This window comes from Heterocephalus glaber, unplaced genomic scaffold (assembly GCF_053883595.1).
Source record: "Heterocephalus glaber isolate CG9 unplaced genomic scaffold, H.glaber_assembly_v1.0 deba00001688, whole genome shotgun sequence".
Lineage (NCBI taxonomy): Eukaryota > Metazoa > Chordata > Mammalia > Rodentia > Bathyergidae > Heterocephalus > Heterocephalus glaber.
Genome location: NW_028258413.1, coordinates 4,194,366 through 4,211,350, shown reverse-complemented (window position 1 = coordinate 4,211,350; position 16,985 = coordinate 4,194,366). Strand labels below are relative to the sequence as shown.

At 51.0% G+C, this 16,985-nt stretch overlaps 1 protein-coding gene across 6 annotated transcripts in view; it reads right to left on the bottom strand.

Annotated features, from left to right (window-relative positions):
• Papss1 (3'-phosphoadenosine 5'-phosphosulfate synthase 1) overlaps nucleotides 1–16,985 on the bottom strand; it is a 183,283-nt gene that overhangs the window by 163,139 nt on the left and 3,159 nt on the right. For 5 of the 6 annotated variants that reach the window (XR_002389690.2, XR_015446438.1, XM_087198797.1 and 2 more), the window contains 2 exons: nucleotides 8,273–8,387; nucleotides 4,789–5,024 (listed from right to left, as the gene is read on the bottom strand). Coding sequence is in view for 4 of the 6 variants with exons in the window: in XM_087198797.1 (XP_087054923.1) it covers nucleotides 4,789–5,024; nucleotides 8,273–8,387 (351 nt within the window). In the remaining 2 variants the exon portion in view is untranslated. Of the gene's footprint in view, nucleotides 1–4,788; nucleotides 5,025–8,272; nucleotides 8,388–9,313; nucleotides 9,429–16,985 lie in introns of those variants that run through there. The other variant, XM_087198798.1, reaches the window with a different exon arrangement.

The following is a 16,985-nucleotide window of genomic DNA, read 5'->3' as shown; positions in this document are numbered from 1 at the left end:
CCTCTGGCTCCTCCTATGTCCCCACCACCTGCCCCAGCCCAATCCGCACTCTACCATCCCAGAGCACTGTGCCAGCTGCCCTCACAATGTGAGCTACAACACCTAAGCTTGAGCCTTTCCCTTCCTGAATTAAAACACACTCTCCCAGCCTCTCATGGCCCGCAGGTGTCTCGAGCTAATGTCCACAATGGAATCCAAGCCCTTTCCTCCAAGCCTGCATTTCTCGTCAAGTACACTGGCCAAGGAAAGGTGGCGACACCACTCCCAGATCCGAGGAGTTGCTCTGCCCCTCCCCGTTCCAGACACTCATGGGGTCACACGTCCTGCAGACTTTACTTCTCCACACGACACCAAGTTGGCCTCTGCCCTTCCTCCCCAGGGTATCCTCAGCACTCTGTCCTGACAACATCAACAGCCTTTAATCGGTGCCCAGCTGCCCCAAGCCATTCTCCCGGCCCCAGTACGAGAGGCTGCAACTCTGGCCCTCCTGTGAAGCTCTCCAGAGACCCTGCCTCATTAGGCTGAGGTGCTGGACTCGCACTCGCTGCTCTACTAACAATTCGTACCTAGAGTACCAGGCTTATTTTAAGAACCAAGATGCCCGGTTCCAGGGTTGATATAGAAGAACTCAAAAAACACCACGTGAGGCCATGCACACACACAGCTGTGACGAGAGGAAACCCACACGCCTGCTCATCCTCACCCTGCCCTCCGTGTCACACCCCAGCCCTCGGGTCGGGGCAGGCGCTTCTTCTCCAGGAAGCCTTCCCCTCAGGCCGAGCCTCAAGCTCTAGAGCCCCAAATCTGTCCCATCTCTCCTGCTCCCACGCCGCCACCCGAGCTCACTCCCTTCTCCCCAAGAGAGCTGGCGCCACTGCCAAACTGGACCCCACCTCCAGAGCCTCCTCGTGCCAGGCTCCTGGGGTGTCACGGACACGCGCACCCATGGCAGCACCCTGCATCTGTCTCCAGCCATCACTCCAGTGGGGTATGGAGCAGTGCAGCACCCCGCCCCACACAGCCCAGATGCTGCACACCTCCCCGCAGCCTCTCCTTGCGTCGCCCCACAGCCCGCCTCACCCACCCTGCTCAGCCGCGCAGCAGCTCTGTGCGTCCTCCATGCGCCTGCCACACACTCTCCTCAGCCCCGGCCTTGGGAGACAGGAGCCACACACAGCACAAGGACCAGAACTAGCAAGATGCCCGGTTCAGTGGTATCAGAAAAGCACTCAAAATCTATGTATGAGTGAAGATGATCTCGACTGGACAGAAAAACACACAGAACGGACGGTGCTTGGTTTAGTACAAATATTATCAGGTCTTGCCACGCTCTAAACAGAGCCCAAACCTGGCTGGTACTGCTCGCACATGAGGTCAACAAAGACGTCCTCACTAAAGAGTAAAAAGGCAGATCAGCTCCTGCTACTGAGATACCCAGGTCCCAGCTGGCAGCTCTCAAACAGGCTCCTGCCTTTACCATCTTCCTGGAGTTACAGAGTTGCCCAGCAGGTACAAGGACATCACTGTTACTATGTTTCCTTGGGAACTGTGCATACCCGGGAGGCCTGCAGGGTCTCTAACTCTCATTCTGCCTGAGTATTTCATTTGATACACTTTAAACCAATACACTGACACTGATCCCCTTTTCAGGAAAATAAAAGTAGCCAGTCATCGCCCTAGGTCAATTAACCCAACTGATGAACATTCAATCTGATACTATAGATAAAATGCACAGCTCAAATTTTGTTTAAAAAATGTCGGTACCCATCAAGCTGTGTTTCAGCTGGCATAGCTTTCCAGGACAACTTGTACTTTTTTCTTTGCTCTCCCTCCTTTTCTATTTACCCGGCCCAAGCTCACTCTGCAGAGTGTTTCTCTCCCACTCTTCACTTTTACATTCTCAAACTTCACCATTGCTTTTTGCTCGTTTCATTAAAAAAAAAGATGTGTTTCAATCCTAGCATCGTACTAGCGTGACTTATGACATGATTGAATACTTCTTACATGTCAGGATGAGCTGAGGGCTCTGTGTGTGTGATATACCATCCAATCCTCAGAGGGGCCCTGTCTGTCATTCAGGTGACACCAGAGCTTTGGTGGAGCTGAGATCGCAGCCCACTTGTGTCCATGCCACAGCGCCTGCCCTTAACCACTATCCTAACTTGCTTATTCTTTGATAGCCAGGGTTGCTAAGGGATAAGACATCACTCAGGACACCAAGCCCCATGATCAAAAAATATCTATACCAAGGCACCTAACAGGCAAGAGTCCAGAGATTCAACACAAGAACAGAATATTAAAGCTGTCAGAGAAAAGAAACAAATCACCTATAAAGGAAAGCCCATCAGAATCATAGCAGACTTCTCAACACAAACCCTCAAGTCAAGAAGAGCCTGGAGTGAAGTATTTCAAGCCTTAAAAGAAAACAACCTCCAACCCAGATTAATGTACCCCACAAAGCTATCTTTCAAAATGAATGGAGAAATAAGACTTCCATGACAGAGAGCACCTGAGGAAATTCAAGAACACAAAACCAGCACTCCAAAATGTTCTGAAGGACATTCTAGAAAGAGATAACAAGGATTACAACTCCATAAACCCCAACAGAATGAATCTATCATTTAAGGCAAGAAACTAAACAGAGGAGGAAAGAGGAGAGCCAACAACAGGAAAATAACATGACAGGGATAAGTCAATACACATCAGTTATAACCATCAATGTTAATGGTCTCAATTCACCAATCAAAAGAAACAGACTGGCAGAATGGATCAAGAAGCAAGATCCAACAATATGCTGCACACAAGAAACACATTTAACTCACACAGAAATTCATAGACTGAAAGTCAAAGAAAGAGCAAAACAGTGCTCCACGTGACAGGTACCCAGAAAAAAGCAGGAGTAGCTATTCTATTTGCAGACAAAGTGGATTTCAAGCCAAGACTGATCAGAAGAGACAAAGAAGGCCACTACATCCTTGTAAAGGGACCAATCCAGGAGGAAGAGATAACAATCATAAACATGCACCAAATACCAATATACCCAACTATATAAAACAAACATTAACAGACATAAAAAATTAAATAACCACTGATATAATTGTATTGGGAGACTTCAATACCCACTGTCACAAATAGATCAACTAGACAAAAAAATCAACAAAGAAATATCAGAACTGAACCAAACTTTTGAACAAATGGACTTAGTAGATGTCTACAGAGTGTTCTACCCCACAACATCAGAATACACATTCTTCTCAGCTATACATGAGATGTTCTCCAAAATATTCCACATACTATCTCACAGAACATGCATAAGTAAATGCAAAGGAATTAAAACTATCCCGTGTGTATTAACAGACCGCAGTGCAATGAATTGGAAATCAACAGCAAAAGAAACCACAAGAACTTCATAAACACATGGAAAATAAATAATACCCTACTGAACAACCAATGGATCCCAGATGAAATTTAAAAAGAAATTAGACAGTTTGTACAATTAAACGATAATCCCATTACAACACATGGGAACTTATGGGATGCAATGAAAGCAACCCTAGAAGGAAAATGTGTAGTGGTGAACACTCATATCAGAAACACAGAACGGACTCAAACAACCTGGTGCTGAACCTCAACGTTCTAGGAAAAGAAGAGCAAGTCAAGCCCAGAGCTTGCACGAGGGAGGAAATTATGAAGAGCAGAGCAGAAATGACTGCTCTGGACCCTAAGGACACCAAACCTCTACTGCAGCGTGAGGCCTGGGCTGCATCCAGGTCACGAAGACTAAGCCAAAGCTCAGCACTCGGGAGCTGGGCTGGAGGCGGCAGGGAGGGGTGCAGAGCACAGGCCGGGCCAGGCGGGGCACAGACCCTCGGCCAGCCCCACAGTGTGTGACCTCGGGCTGTGACCCCCACTCTCCTCCCGCCTGCCTTCCTCACTGCAAGCTGAGCTGACACAGGAGAGCGCTTTACAACACTCGTGGCCCGCAGGGACTGCTAGTGTGAGCTGTTACTATAAATTTGTTATCGCCACCGCTACCATGAGCAGCGCCCAGGTACGGGGCTGTGGTGACACCGAGTCTTAAGGTGCAGGAGTGGGGACACCAACGAGGGTGGCCCACAAGGATGTGGGGCAAGGGGGGGTGCACAGAAGTCAACCAACCTGGGGGGAGAGGCAGGAGGAAGAGGAAGAGCCCATCCAGGACGGGAGAAACAAAATCCCGGGTAAGAAGCCCCATGAGCTTTACAGAGAAATACAAAAGCTGACACAGTAGTGCTGCTAAGATAGCAGAAGACTCTGGAGAGAGCTGAGACCAAACAACTGTGGGCACAGTCCTCATGGAAGGATGCACGTTAAGAAGTCTGGATAGGGCCCTGCATGAGGGGCGTGGTGCGCACCCCTGTAATCCCAGCACTCGGGAGGCTGAGGCAGGAGGATCACTGTGAGTTTGAGGCCAGCCTGGGCTACACAGTGAGCCCTGTCTCAAAACACAAAAATTAAAAACAGAAGAAGCACGGATTTCCCTTGGTACCTGACAGCTGCTAAGTACTCAGGATATATGGATTTACTGAACTAAAGAGTCAAGCTTGAAGTAACTGGGCCCTGGCTTGGGTTCCACTCTGCTATACCTGGAGTCGTTTAGGAGCAGGTTTCCCCGGAGCTGGACTCGGAAACCTCACAGCATGGAGACGCCCTGGGTCATCTGGCTTGGACCCGGCTCCCTCCCAGGCCTGAGGCCGCCCAGGTCTGATGTCTGGGTCCCCCGCACCCCAGCAGAGCCGGCCACCATACCTGCGTGTAGGGCGAGATGAAGCTAGTGATGCAGACCAAGCCCGCGTCGGCGAACAGCTTGGCCACCTCAGCGATGCGCCGCACATTCTCCTCCCGGTCCTCGGGACTGAAGCCCAGGTTCTTGTTGAGCCCCTGGCGGATGTTGTCACCGTCCAGGGTGTAGCACGGGATGCCATGGCAGACCAGGTGCTCCTCCAAGGCCATGCTCACCGTGGTCTTCCCCGCACCTGACAGGCCTGGAACGGAGTGAGAGCGGTGAGGGTGGCACAGGGCCAAGGCTCACCGCAGCTGGGTGGCAGCTGTCACAGGGGACACCTCCCTCCTCGGCCTCGCCCACCCGAGAAGCGCTTGTTCCGCAGCTCCTCTTTGGTGTCTGCATCCACCCCCGAGGAGCCCTGGACCTCACTGGTGAGCAGCAGACGTGGTGGGAGCTGCATTCACCTTGCCTTCCTGTGACGCTACAGGAGCCCTCACCTAAGGACAGAGTGGGTCAGGAAATGAGGAGCTGAATAGTGTGTGTGCTCCAATCCTCAGAACACATGATGACTTGGTTTTTATCTGCATCATTCTTACATGCAGTACCATAACATAGAACAACAGAGAACTATAGTACTGCACTATACAGCACACTTAGCAAAAACCACAGTAAGCAAGGTGTACTGTACAAAAAAGACACGGAGCCAGGCGTGGTGGCACATGCCTGTAATCCCAGCACTCAGGAGGCTGAGGCAGGAGGATCACCACAAGTTCACAAGTTCCAGGCCAGCCTGGGCCACATAGTGAATTCAAGGCCAGCCTGGGCTACGTAGCGAGACCCTGTCTCAAAAAAGAAGACACTGAGGCTCAATAAACAGAATTGTACAAAAAAAAGAGGGGTCATTAAGCCCAAGCAGCAGGTCATAAGCCCGAACAGTGCACCTCGGACTTACGTCCTAACAGTTGCTAAACAAGCAGGTCATGAAAGGGGAGATGTCTGTACTCTAAACTGCATGCCAAATTAAAAAAGAAGTTTAATGCCCAAAATATTCCAGACAAGGGAAGAAAAAGAAAGGACAAAGTAAATGACATTTTATCAAGTTACCCCACGTTACAGAACCACTGCTGCCAGGATAGAACAGCCAGGATCCAATTCATACTACAATTAACCCTAAAGGCACTCTTCTCCTACCCTCCTCCACCAGGCGTTACCCTTAGCACAGAAGGCGCCAGCACCCGGCAGCAGCGCACTGCTGCCCACCCTGATGCATGTGAGACTGTGGGGCAACTAAACGAGACGCTGTTTGAAAAATAAAATTCCAGGGGGACCCAGTCATAGAAGACCCCACTTCTTGTGAGTTCTGACCACATTCTCACAGCACATACGGAAAGGTTCCACACATGCTCCAATGCAGGCAGGGGAACAGAGCCAGATACAGCAGACCGCTCTTCTCATCGGGGCTCCTGGGCCCAAGGCAGAATCCACAAGAGCACAGCCTACTGGCGGGGACGGAGAGCCTGCCAGCCTCCTGCCAGGAAGGGAGAGGCACCTGAACACTGACAACCTGGGCCACAAAGCAAGGCCCCAGAAGCACACAAACAGTACCTACAGTCATTACGGGGAAACAGAGAAAGCACCACATCCAGAACAGTGTCCAATGTCGACAGACCCACCCCCCAAATTAACCTCAGGTAAACGCAGTCCCGAACTAAATCCCTGTAGGCTTCCGGGAAATTGGTTCCATCTATTACAAAATGTACATAATAACACCAGAACGAGGTCGTAATGAAAACACAAACCTGACACTGCGGGTGAGGGACAAGGGCAAAGGATGTGAGGCACTGCCCCTGGGACGCAGTGGAACAGATCTGAGTGGAAACCCGACACAGGACAGGGCTGGCACTAGGGGTCCCCAAAAAAGGGTCCCCTGAGCAATAGGGGGACCAATGCATGAGCCACACATCCAGGTGGACTCCTCCACACAACACACAAGAATCAACTGCAGGTGAGGACTCTCGGAGAAAGTGAAACTTCTGAAAGGAAACAGGAAAGGGCATCAGATGGAAAATGGAAAGCTCCCGGTCAGGCATGCATCCAACCCAGCCACTCAGGAGGCTGAGGCAGGAGGACTGCAAGTTCAAGGCCAGCCATGTAGCTGCGTGGCACAGTGCTTGCCTATCCTGCACAAGGCCCTCGGTTCAATCCCCAGCACTACTAAATCAATCCATCAATCAAACAAACAATTAAGACCTGATTAAAATAAAAGGCTCATGAGTGAACATACCATAGCAAAAGAACTGATAGTGAATATTCAGTCAATGTACTTATACAACTAAAACACGAACAATTACAGAAATGCGAGATGTTAGAACAGAATATAAGTGCTACAACCCTGGGCAATACAAAACAACAATTTAACAATCTCAACCAAATTAAGAATGAGGAGACTGGAAAAAATGAGGGTCTTCTATGTCTCTTTTTGTGTGTGCTCCTGAGGATTGAACCCAGGGCCTTCACACTGAGCTACATCCCAGGCCTTATTTCACAACACAGGCTCCCACTACTCAGGGTCACTGAGTTACCCTGGCTGCACTCAAACATGCCATCCTCCTGCCTCCGCCTCTCAAGAGTGCTGGGGCTGCAGGCGTGCACTGCCACACCCAGCTTTCTATGTCTTCTTTCGCAGAAAAACAAACAGCCCTGCCTGCATCATGTAATTTTAAAATTTAAAAATGTTTTCTAGGGCCGGGGATTTGGCTCAGTGGTTCCACCGCCTGCCTTGGAAAGCACAAGGTCCTGACTTTGATCCCCAGTACCAAAAAAAAAATGTTTTCTGACAATTGGCTCCAACCTGTTAGGACCGGCCGTAACCAGTGTTAACACAGAGGCTGGAAAACAGTGCCTGCCCCACCCGCTGGAGGGGGTACCTGGTCCACAATGGCAGTGGGCAATCCGGCAGGATGCAGCAGAATCCAAATACACTTTCTGGATGTGAAAGGATGCAGCATTTTTCAGCTTCTCCCCCAAATCTGGGACCAATCCACCCTCCTCCCAGCCCACTGTGGCTAAGCCCAGAAAGAGGCCCTGGGAAGCCCACGCAGGGGCCGATGGGAGCCAAAGCAAAGCTGAGGACTCAGCCACAGGAGCCCTCGTTCCCCTCCTCCTCTCAGCAGGGGCTACGCCGTCAGCCTCCCGGAGCCGGATGGGGCCACCTTTGCGGCCAGTTTAACTCAGCGCAGCACCTACTGAAGGCATTGTAAGATGCATTCTGGGTTTCCTCTTTACTTGACACAACCCTAAAAAGAAGAGGAATTTCCAGGAGTGTGCCGTGATGAAGCAGCCCTGCTCCCAAGAGAACAGAGCTCCAAACTCAAGCGGCCGGGTCCAACAGCCCGGCGCCGCCTGCAAGCACGGCTCCTCTGTGCTCTAAGTTTATTCTCACTGGCACTGGTACTGGGTGCAGGGCCCAGGGCCGCGCACCGGGAGGCCTGCGGGCCCTGCCCGTACCTGTCAGCCACACGGTGCAGCCGCGGAAGCCGCCTCTCGTTCCCACCACCTGGCCCCGCTTGTTCCTGCTCACGTGGTGGGCTTGGTACGTGACGTTAGTCGCTCTCTGCATCCCCTAGAAAAAGAAAAAGGAATTCAGGCTTGCGTCCTTTAAAAGGTGAACACGAGTTCCTTGCAAGCTCGGAGCTCGGTACCCTGATGTAACAAGCGGGGAAGGGAAAATCGGCCGCCTGGTTTTCCCTGGAGAACGGCGACCTGCGGGCTTCACGCCCACCCAGGACGTCATCTTCACAGCAGCTGACACCGGTACCAACAGTCAGTTTCTATGGAGGAAGTCGCTAGCCCCGAGCAGAGCCACGGACCTTGAAGGACCCCCAACTGGTGAGTGGGGACCCCGTAGCCTGGGGCTGGGGCTGGAGAAGCCCGCCCAGCACCAGGACCGAGGTGGGGCTCTGCCCAGGGCCGGTCTCCTGTGCAGGCACTCGCTCCCGCTCCTGTCCCCAGCGGGGACAGCGTCTCCAGGCCAGGTGCCCGGCCTGTGCAGGGCTGTCCCTCTGCCGCCTCCCCCTGCGCCCCACCCCGTGCTGCGGTGCCCCTCCCGGCCTCCTCAGCGCTCGTGCAGGTGGCGCTGTGGGGGACCGCTGTTCAGCTCCGCTTCTGTGAGGGGACAAGTGTGGAAACCCCCAGGGCACCATTAATCCCATCCGGTCTCCACTCCGCATGTTTTCCTCCGACCCTGCTCCGCCCCTGAAGGCGCATGAGACTGGCGCCCTCTCTCCCCGTGCTGGCCTCCACCGTCCTGCCCAGGACGGAGTCTCTCCTGCCCTCTCGACCTCGTGCTGCTCACCGCCCAGGGGTGGAAGCCCCACGCCAAGGGACAAGGGACGCCGGGCTGACCATTCCATGCAGGCACACTGCAAAGCCGCACCGTCCCTCCAGCGATGGCCTCGTTAACACAAGGATCTCCAGTAAAATTACGTTCACTAGTTAGTTACTGGACCTGTTTCTTTTTTATAGACTGATGAAGCAGACCAAACTTACCAGCTCGGCATCTGCAAGAATTTAAACCAAAATGGGTTTCAGACACAGAGCCCTGCATCTCAGGAAGCGGGGCAGCTCCAGGGCTGCCGTTCCCAGCCCCGTGGCAAAGTCCATGGCAGTGCAGAGGGCACCAGAGGGCTCCTCGAAGGCCTCACAGCAGCGGTCCTGCCCTGTGCTCCCACAGAACCTGTTCCACTTGCTCACCCTGCCTTGCGGTGTTTCCAAGTCGCCCTGCTCTTAGGCAAGAATTTTATTTGCTTTCACCCTAATAAAATAGTTTCCACTTTATTACTGAATTGAGCCAGGATGAAAATGACAAGCTGGGAACTGCTGTGATTTAGATGAGAAAACACACCAGGTAAGTGGAAAGCTCGCACCCGGAGCTCTGGGCCGGCTCCGCTGAAGCGTGGCCTGGGGCTAAGCAGGCTCTTTGTTCACGGAGGCCTCACAGGTCTCATGTTTGGAAAAGAACCTGAACCTGGGGAATTCCAGGAAGCCAGAGGACTGAGACAGTGAACCAAGAAGACGTACTCAGAGGGACGGGAACCGGGACTCCGCACAGAGGGGAGCTATGAGCCTGAGGCCTGGCTGGAGGGAGATAGACCAGCGCCAGGCCAGCTTGGCTCCACCGCCTGGCCCTCACCCTGCAGGGAAGGGACAAGGAGAGCCCAGCAGACACCTTCGCCACAGATGCCAGGAAGCCAGCTGCGGGCACTTCCGGTCATCGAAGCAGCCCAGGAGGGAACGGTCTGGCATCCACAGGGCACCCTGTCTCCGCTCCCAAGTCCAGATCTACTCACTGGAGCAAGGTGCCACTGTGGAAACAGCCACCATCACGGCCCCTGCTACCTCTGAGACGGAGCCTGGCCCAACCATTCCACTGCCTGTGCACAGAACCCTGCACCTCACGAGCCCAGGGGGACCCAACTGTACAACAGGGAGCCCAGCCCCCAAGGCCAGCAGGGCCCTACACACAGGGCACAGGTCCACCCCAGCAGGAAATATCATCCCCTCCTGAAGAGCCAAGGACTGCACATCCTGGGGCAGCAGCCCATGCCCCCGAGACCCCAGCCTCCCAGTGCTGCCACCAGCACCCATTGCTGCAGGACATGGGACACACCAGGGGTCCCCACCAGCAGGAGCACCCACCCCTGCAAGGCCTGAGGATGTTCCCGACCGGTCACTGGCCGAGGTGAAATCGGCGCTCAGCACACCCTTCCATGGAGTCCTGAGGTCGCCCACCCAGCCACCTCCACCCACTGCAGAGCTGAACAGCTCCCTCCACCAACACGTGGGGTCCCCATCCTCCACCGAGATGCCCACAGGTGCCAGGGAGGGCATCACGGTGGAGGAATTCACAGGAGATTGCACATAGGAGCCCACTCAGGACCAAAGCAAAGCACCACGTCCAACCAACAACCTGCAATGCTTCTACAGGAACAAGTCCTTCCCTAAAACAATGATCCATAAAATGAGAAGAGGCAACACTATGCCAGAAGTACAGACAATAATGTTAGTCATGGGAGCTTGGGCAGGCAAGGAAACATGAAACATGACACCCCAAAAGAACCCGGCAATCCCCAGGCACAGGTTCCACAGCAAAGGAAACCTAAGAAGTGTCGGAAAACCAATTCAGAGTAAAAGCCTAAGAAAGCTCAGAGGTACAAGAATATGCAAACAAAATTCAACAACAGGGAAACAATTCATGGTTGGAATGAGAAATTCAACAGAAACAGACAGGTGTAAAAAAAACTTGGGGCTGAGCGACACAATCAGCTAAAAATAAATACAACCCAGAGCTCCCATAACACATTATATTAAACAAAGAATTTCTCAACTTGAAACAACTCAGATAAAATAAAAACTACAAGGGCCAAGGATTTAGCTCAGTGGTTTTGCCACCTGCTGCACAGGCACAAGGACTGGAGTTCAATCCCTGGTACCAAAAAAAAAAAAACTATAAGAGGGTGAAGAAATCCTACAGAACCTATGAGACACCATTAAGGGAACAAAGACTGGCATGAAGGACATTCACAAAGGAGGAGGAAAGGCATTAGAAAACCTACTAAATAAAACTTCCCAAACATTTGGGTAAGAAATGATCATCCAGGTCCACCAGGGTCAATGAACCCCTAGAACAGGTTTTAAAAGGCCTCCAGGGCACATTCCAAACTGTCAAAATCCACAGTAGAGAATTCTAAAAACTATAAGACAAAGCACCACATCACACACAAGGGAACCCCATTAGACTATCAGCAGATTTCTGAACAGAAACATTACAGGTGAGGAGAGATGACATATTCCAACTCCTTTTTTTTTTTTTCTTTTTCTTTTTCTTTTTTTGACTTTTTGAGGCAGGGTCTCACTATGTACTCCAGGCAAGCCTTGAAATTCACTATGTAGCCCAAAAACTGGCCTCAAACTCGTGGTGATCCTCCGACTCAGCCTCCTGAGTGCTGGGATTACAGGCGTGGACCACCACACCTGGCTCTAACTTCTAAAAGGGGAGAGAAAGGGAAGCTGCTAACAAATATACCCAGCAAAGCTATCTTTTAGAAATTAAGACTAACGACTTCTCAAGACAAGCAAACTCAGAGAATTCATCACCACCAGTATTTCTACAATAAACAGTTAAAAGAGCCCTACTGCAGGGAGCAAAAGGATGAAAACTGCCAATATGACGACCAACACAGGAGACAGCAAACCTCACTGCTCACTGGTGCAGCACACAAAAATGAGAGAATCAAACTTTACCACTGCAGAGAACAATCAAATCACAAAAATAATAAGACCGAAAAGAACAAAGAATATACCCCCAAAAAAATCAGAAAACAAGGAAGGAAGACATCTGCTCTTATGAATAGTAACCTTGAAAGTAAAGAAGTCAAATTTCCTAACAAAGAGACAGAGTGGCTGAATGGATACAAAAACAAGAACCAAGATGGGCTGCTGACAAGGAACTCACTTTGCCAGCAAAGACATGAGGCTGGAAGTGAAGGGGTGAGAAAGATGTTCCAAACAGAAGTCAGACACAAGCAGGAGCAGCTGTCTTAATATCAGATAAATGGACTTTTAGGTCCTAAAGAGATAAAAATCACTATATAATGACAAAGTAATCAACTCAACATGAAAAACAGCAATTATACATATACATGCACTAAATCACATAAAGTAAATCTTAGTAGAAGACTCCAATGCAATAGTTGGGAACTTTGATACATCACTTCCATCAATGGTCAGACTATCCAGACCAAAAGCATCAACAAAGAAACACTGCAGCCTACTCCAATCCAGCAGATCTAACAGACATGGAAGCCATTGCTCTCATCTGCTAGCATGTGGAATACACTAAGGACAGACTATATGTTAGAACCAACAAATTAAAAATAAATCAAAATCATATCATATGTCCTCTCCGACTACAAAGGAATAAAACCAGATGCCAGCAACATGAGAAACTTTAGAAATTGTAAAAATACATGGAAATTAAACATGTTCTTAACATACCAAGGAGTCAGTGAAGAAATCCAAAGGGAAATTTAAAAATTTCTTGAAACAAATGAAAATGAAAATACAACCCACCAGATCTACAGGATTCAGCAAATGCAATACTAAAAGGCAAATTTACAGCATTAAATGCCTACATCAAAAAACAAAAATTTCAAATAAATAATGCAGCTTAGGGAAGCAGGTAAACAAATCAAGCACAAAATTAGTAGAAAAAAAGAAATAATGAAGATCAGAGCACAAATAAATGACTTTAAAAATGAAAAAGTTGATTTTTTTCAAAAGATAAAATCAACAAATCACCAACCAAGCTAACCAAGAGGAAAGAGAGAGAGAGAGGACTGCAATAAAACCCAGAGATTACTCTACAGGACGGTCTGCTCTTCCTTCCAACTTGTACATGACAGGATGACTCATGTTCAAATCATTAGCCTAGCAGAACTGGGATGATTCGTTTAGTTCTTTCTCCATTTAGGAATAATTCACTCTCGGTCCTGTCCCTAGGCTAGAGTCACATGACCTCTTTGATTTCTGATCTGAATTTGCTATGCACCCTAACAGCTCCTGGCCACACGGGTACCCCTCCATCTGTGGGACTGTGCAACCAGCAGGACCCACACAGACAGGACAGCACTGCAGGGCTGGGTGGGGAGGGTGGAGACGGACAGGGCTGCTCTGGGGCTGCACAGCTTGGGATGAACTCAGAACCCCTGAACGTCGAGCTTAAGGCACCGTGGGCAAAGTCCAACACCAAGAACCAGAGCAGGCCCAGCAGCAGCTGTGTCCACCTGAACCTTGGCACTGGGTCCTCACATGGACACTGCCCAGCTGCTCTCCACCAGCTGCTCCGGGTGAGGGGCTGTGCTCTGGGAAGGAGAGGAGCCCCTTACCCAACCCCACCAGGCTGCCTGGAGCCCTGCGCGTCCCTGACCCAGTCTCAGCCAGAACCCCGCCCCAACCCTGCCAGCTCCTGGCCGGGGCCCGGGCCCCTCTGCAGAGCCCTGCTGACTGGGGCAGCATCCTCCCAGCTCTCCTCGCGGGCTGTCCCCTCAGCCTACCTCCCCTGGATCTCCATGCCCGCCGTGCTTGCTGTGCTCAGGGTCCTCCACTGTATGACGCCCCATCCCTGCCCTACAGCACCTGGTCTCCACAAGCCTCACGAGTCCTCTTTACTACCAAGCAGGTGAAGATCAAAGAGAAAAGTCACGCGCTTCATTCGCGCTAAGGACAGCCAGCTGCTGTATCCAAGCTTTCCACCCCTGTGGCTCCAACCAACCATAGACGGGAAACCGAGTCCACGGGAAAAGGAAAACAACAGCGACCTAAACAGTGCCAAAATGGCACAGGTAGTTATCGACTGAGGAACATAAGGTAGAACTTGTATTAATCTCATGACAGCTCAATAAATTCAGTATGAAAATATTTAGGTGGGGGTGCAGCTCAGTGGTAGAGCACTTGCCTAGCATGCTTGAGCTGTGGGTTCAATCCCCAGCACCATCAACAAAAAACACTAAAATATTCCACAAGTTTTTCTTTTCCTGGTACCAGGGATCAAACTTGGGACCTTGCCCTTGCAAGGCAGGTGGTGGCACCACTGAGCTAAATCCTCGGCAGACTCAGTTATTTGGGAAGAAACTATCTGTACTGAGCATGGAGAGGTTCTGCTTGTTAATACTCCCTGAACAGCCACGTGTGCTGGTGCCCGCCAGGAATCTCAGCATTCCGGAGGCCCAGATGGGAGGATCGACAAGAGTTCAAGGTCAGCCTGAAGTACGTAGGGAGATCCTGCCTCAAAAAAAAATTTCTAAACAATACAGCATAAAAATAATTAACCAAGCATTGATTAACCCAGCATCAACACTGAATCAGGCTCTGTGTGACATCTACAAATGATTTTGAGTACACAGGAGGATGCGTGCCCGGTGAGATGCCGATGCTACGTCACGTTACAAGGGAATTACTGCACATGCTCGGGTTCCATGCCACCCCTCACCACCTGTGTGGGACAGGCACCTTGGCAGTGGGACCCCAATGCTATTCGGCCCAGACTGGCCTGTGAGGTCACTGGTATGGGGAACTGACCTTCTCAGGCCAGAGAGGGTAACGTGCAGATGCTAAAGCAAAAATGCTCTGTCGACGGATTTTATTTTCGGTTACTAGTTTTGCATTTCAGAATTAAGTTCTTAAAAAATCTTTTCTTCCCCTTTTTTCTTACTTAAAGCAAAGAGGAGAACAGAGATTTTTAAACTTCAGCATTCATGACTGTTTGGACAAAATAACTGCTGGTGTGGGAGCTGTCTCCTGAATCGCAGGGTGCTTGGCAATGCCCTGGTCTCCACGCACGAGATGCCAGATCACCGCCTAACGCAGGTGTGGCCACCAAAATGTCTCCAGAATTCCCAGCCACTCCCGACAGCACCAAACCTCACCTGAGTGGAGAGCCACTCCTGTAACTCCGTAAACAGAGCCAGGCAGGGAAGCTTAGAACCACAGCAAATTTAACGCAGCAACTACACTAAAGGGTGGCTGAAGCCAGGTGTGGTCATGCATCTGTAATCCCAACACTTTGAGAGGCTGAGGCAGGACAATCACCAGAAGTTTGAGGCCAGCTTGAACAACATAGCAAGATCCGATCTCAAAAAAACAAACAAAAAAAAAGTTTAAAGGGGAAGGGGCAGGCACTGTGAGGCTGACAACCTGCCCAAAACTGAGGCCTGGGAAGACAGCAAAATACACAAATATATAAATACACAGGTAAGTACAAAAAACCAGCAGCCCCCCAAAAGCTACATGGAGGCCTATGCTGCCCAGCAGAACATGGTAAGGTGAGGAAACGCTCTATACTGCAGTCCAATCTGGGAGTCACTAACCACACAGGAAGCACTTGAAGTGTGGTCAATGCAACATAAGAAATGGGAGCCTGAGGTGGTTAAATTGTAACCAAAACGCTGCTGTGTGTGGCTAGTGGCCACCATCCTGGACAACAGTGATCTGGGCCTTGCTAGGACCTTCTTGTGGGCTATGTTCATCACTTTCTGTTACTGTAACAAAATGCCTGCCATGACCAACTTACAAAGCTGAAAGGTTTAAAGCGTGGCTCATGGGCTCAGAGGTTGCAGTCCATGGCAGCTTGGTCTCCGTGCCCTTGGGCCTGAGCAAGGCAGAACTTCGGAGCCAGGATGACATCTCAGGGCACACTGCTCACATCATAGCAGCCACGATGCAGAGACAGGAAGAGCCCAGTGTCCCAGTATCGGACCACACTCCTCCCTCTCCTCCCTCCTTGTCAGGGTCCACATTTCCCGAGTCCCACAGCTGGTGACCCAGCCCGTAACACACAGGCCTCGGGACACCTGGCAAACCACAGCACTGTCTGCACCAGAAGCACCTTGCGGGTGGAATTTCCACTTTCGCTTCTCGGGGCAACGTCCTCAGGGTCATGATCTCCCAGGCGCCTGGAGCCAGCTCTGCCATGCTGCTTTGGTCTCGCCCCACCCTAGTCCTCCCCAAACCTGGAATGGGCCTCTGACTTCCAGGAAGAGCAGCCTGCAGTGTGAGACAGTGGTGGCAAACACACGGCATGGCATGCGTGCCACAGCGGGCTGTCTGTATCACTGAAAGCTCTAACAGGTTCGCCATCATGGGCATAGGGGACAAGTTGTTTAGGAAAGGCAGAACTGGTGGAGGGAACCAGAGCTTTTTTTTTTTTTTTGGTATCGGGGATTGAACTCAGGACCTTGCGTTTGCAAGGCAGGCGGTGGAACCACTGAGCTAAATCCCCAGCCCTGGAACCAGAGCTTTTAACCGATTAACCTCCCTATAACCCTGGGAGGCACGCAGTCTGCCCCGCCAGGAGGCTGCTCCAGGGACGCCCATTAATACACAGGTGAGGGCACCAAAGCATACAGGGGTGATGGGGACACGCCCCAGGTCACCCGCACGGTGTGACAAACTGTAAGCTGCCGCCGTGCAAGCTAAGCTGCGCCAAGGCATTAGTAAATTACCTGGGATCCTCAGTATCAAGGCACCCAGCCTACTCCACACCCTCTCTCAAACCCATCCACGTATCAGCTCCGGGCAGAAACACAACACTGCAATGAAGTGCAAGTATAATCACGTGACGGCAGGGGCCGCGCAGCTGGCAGTGTGACACAGAAACGCAGCC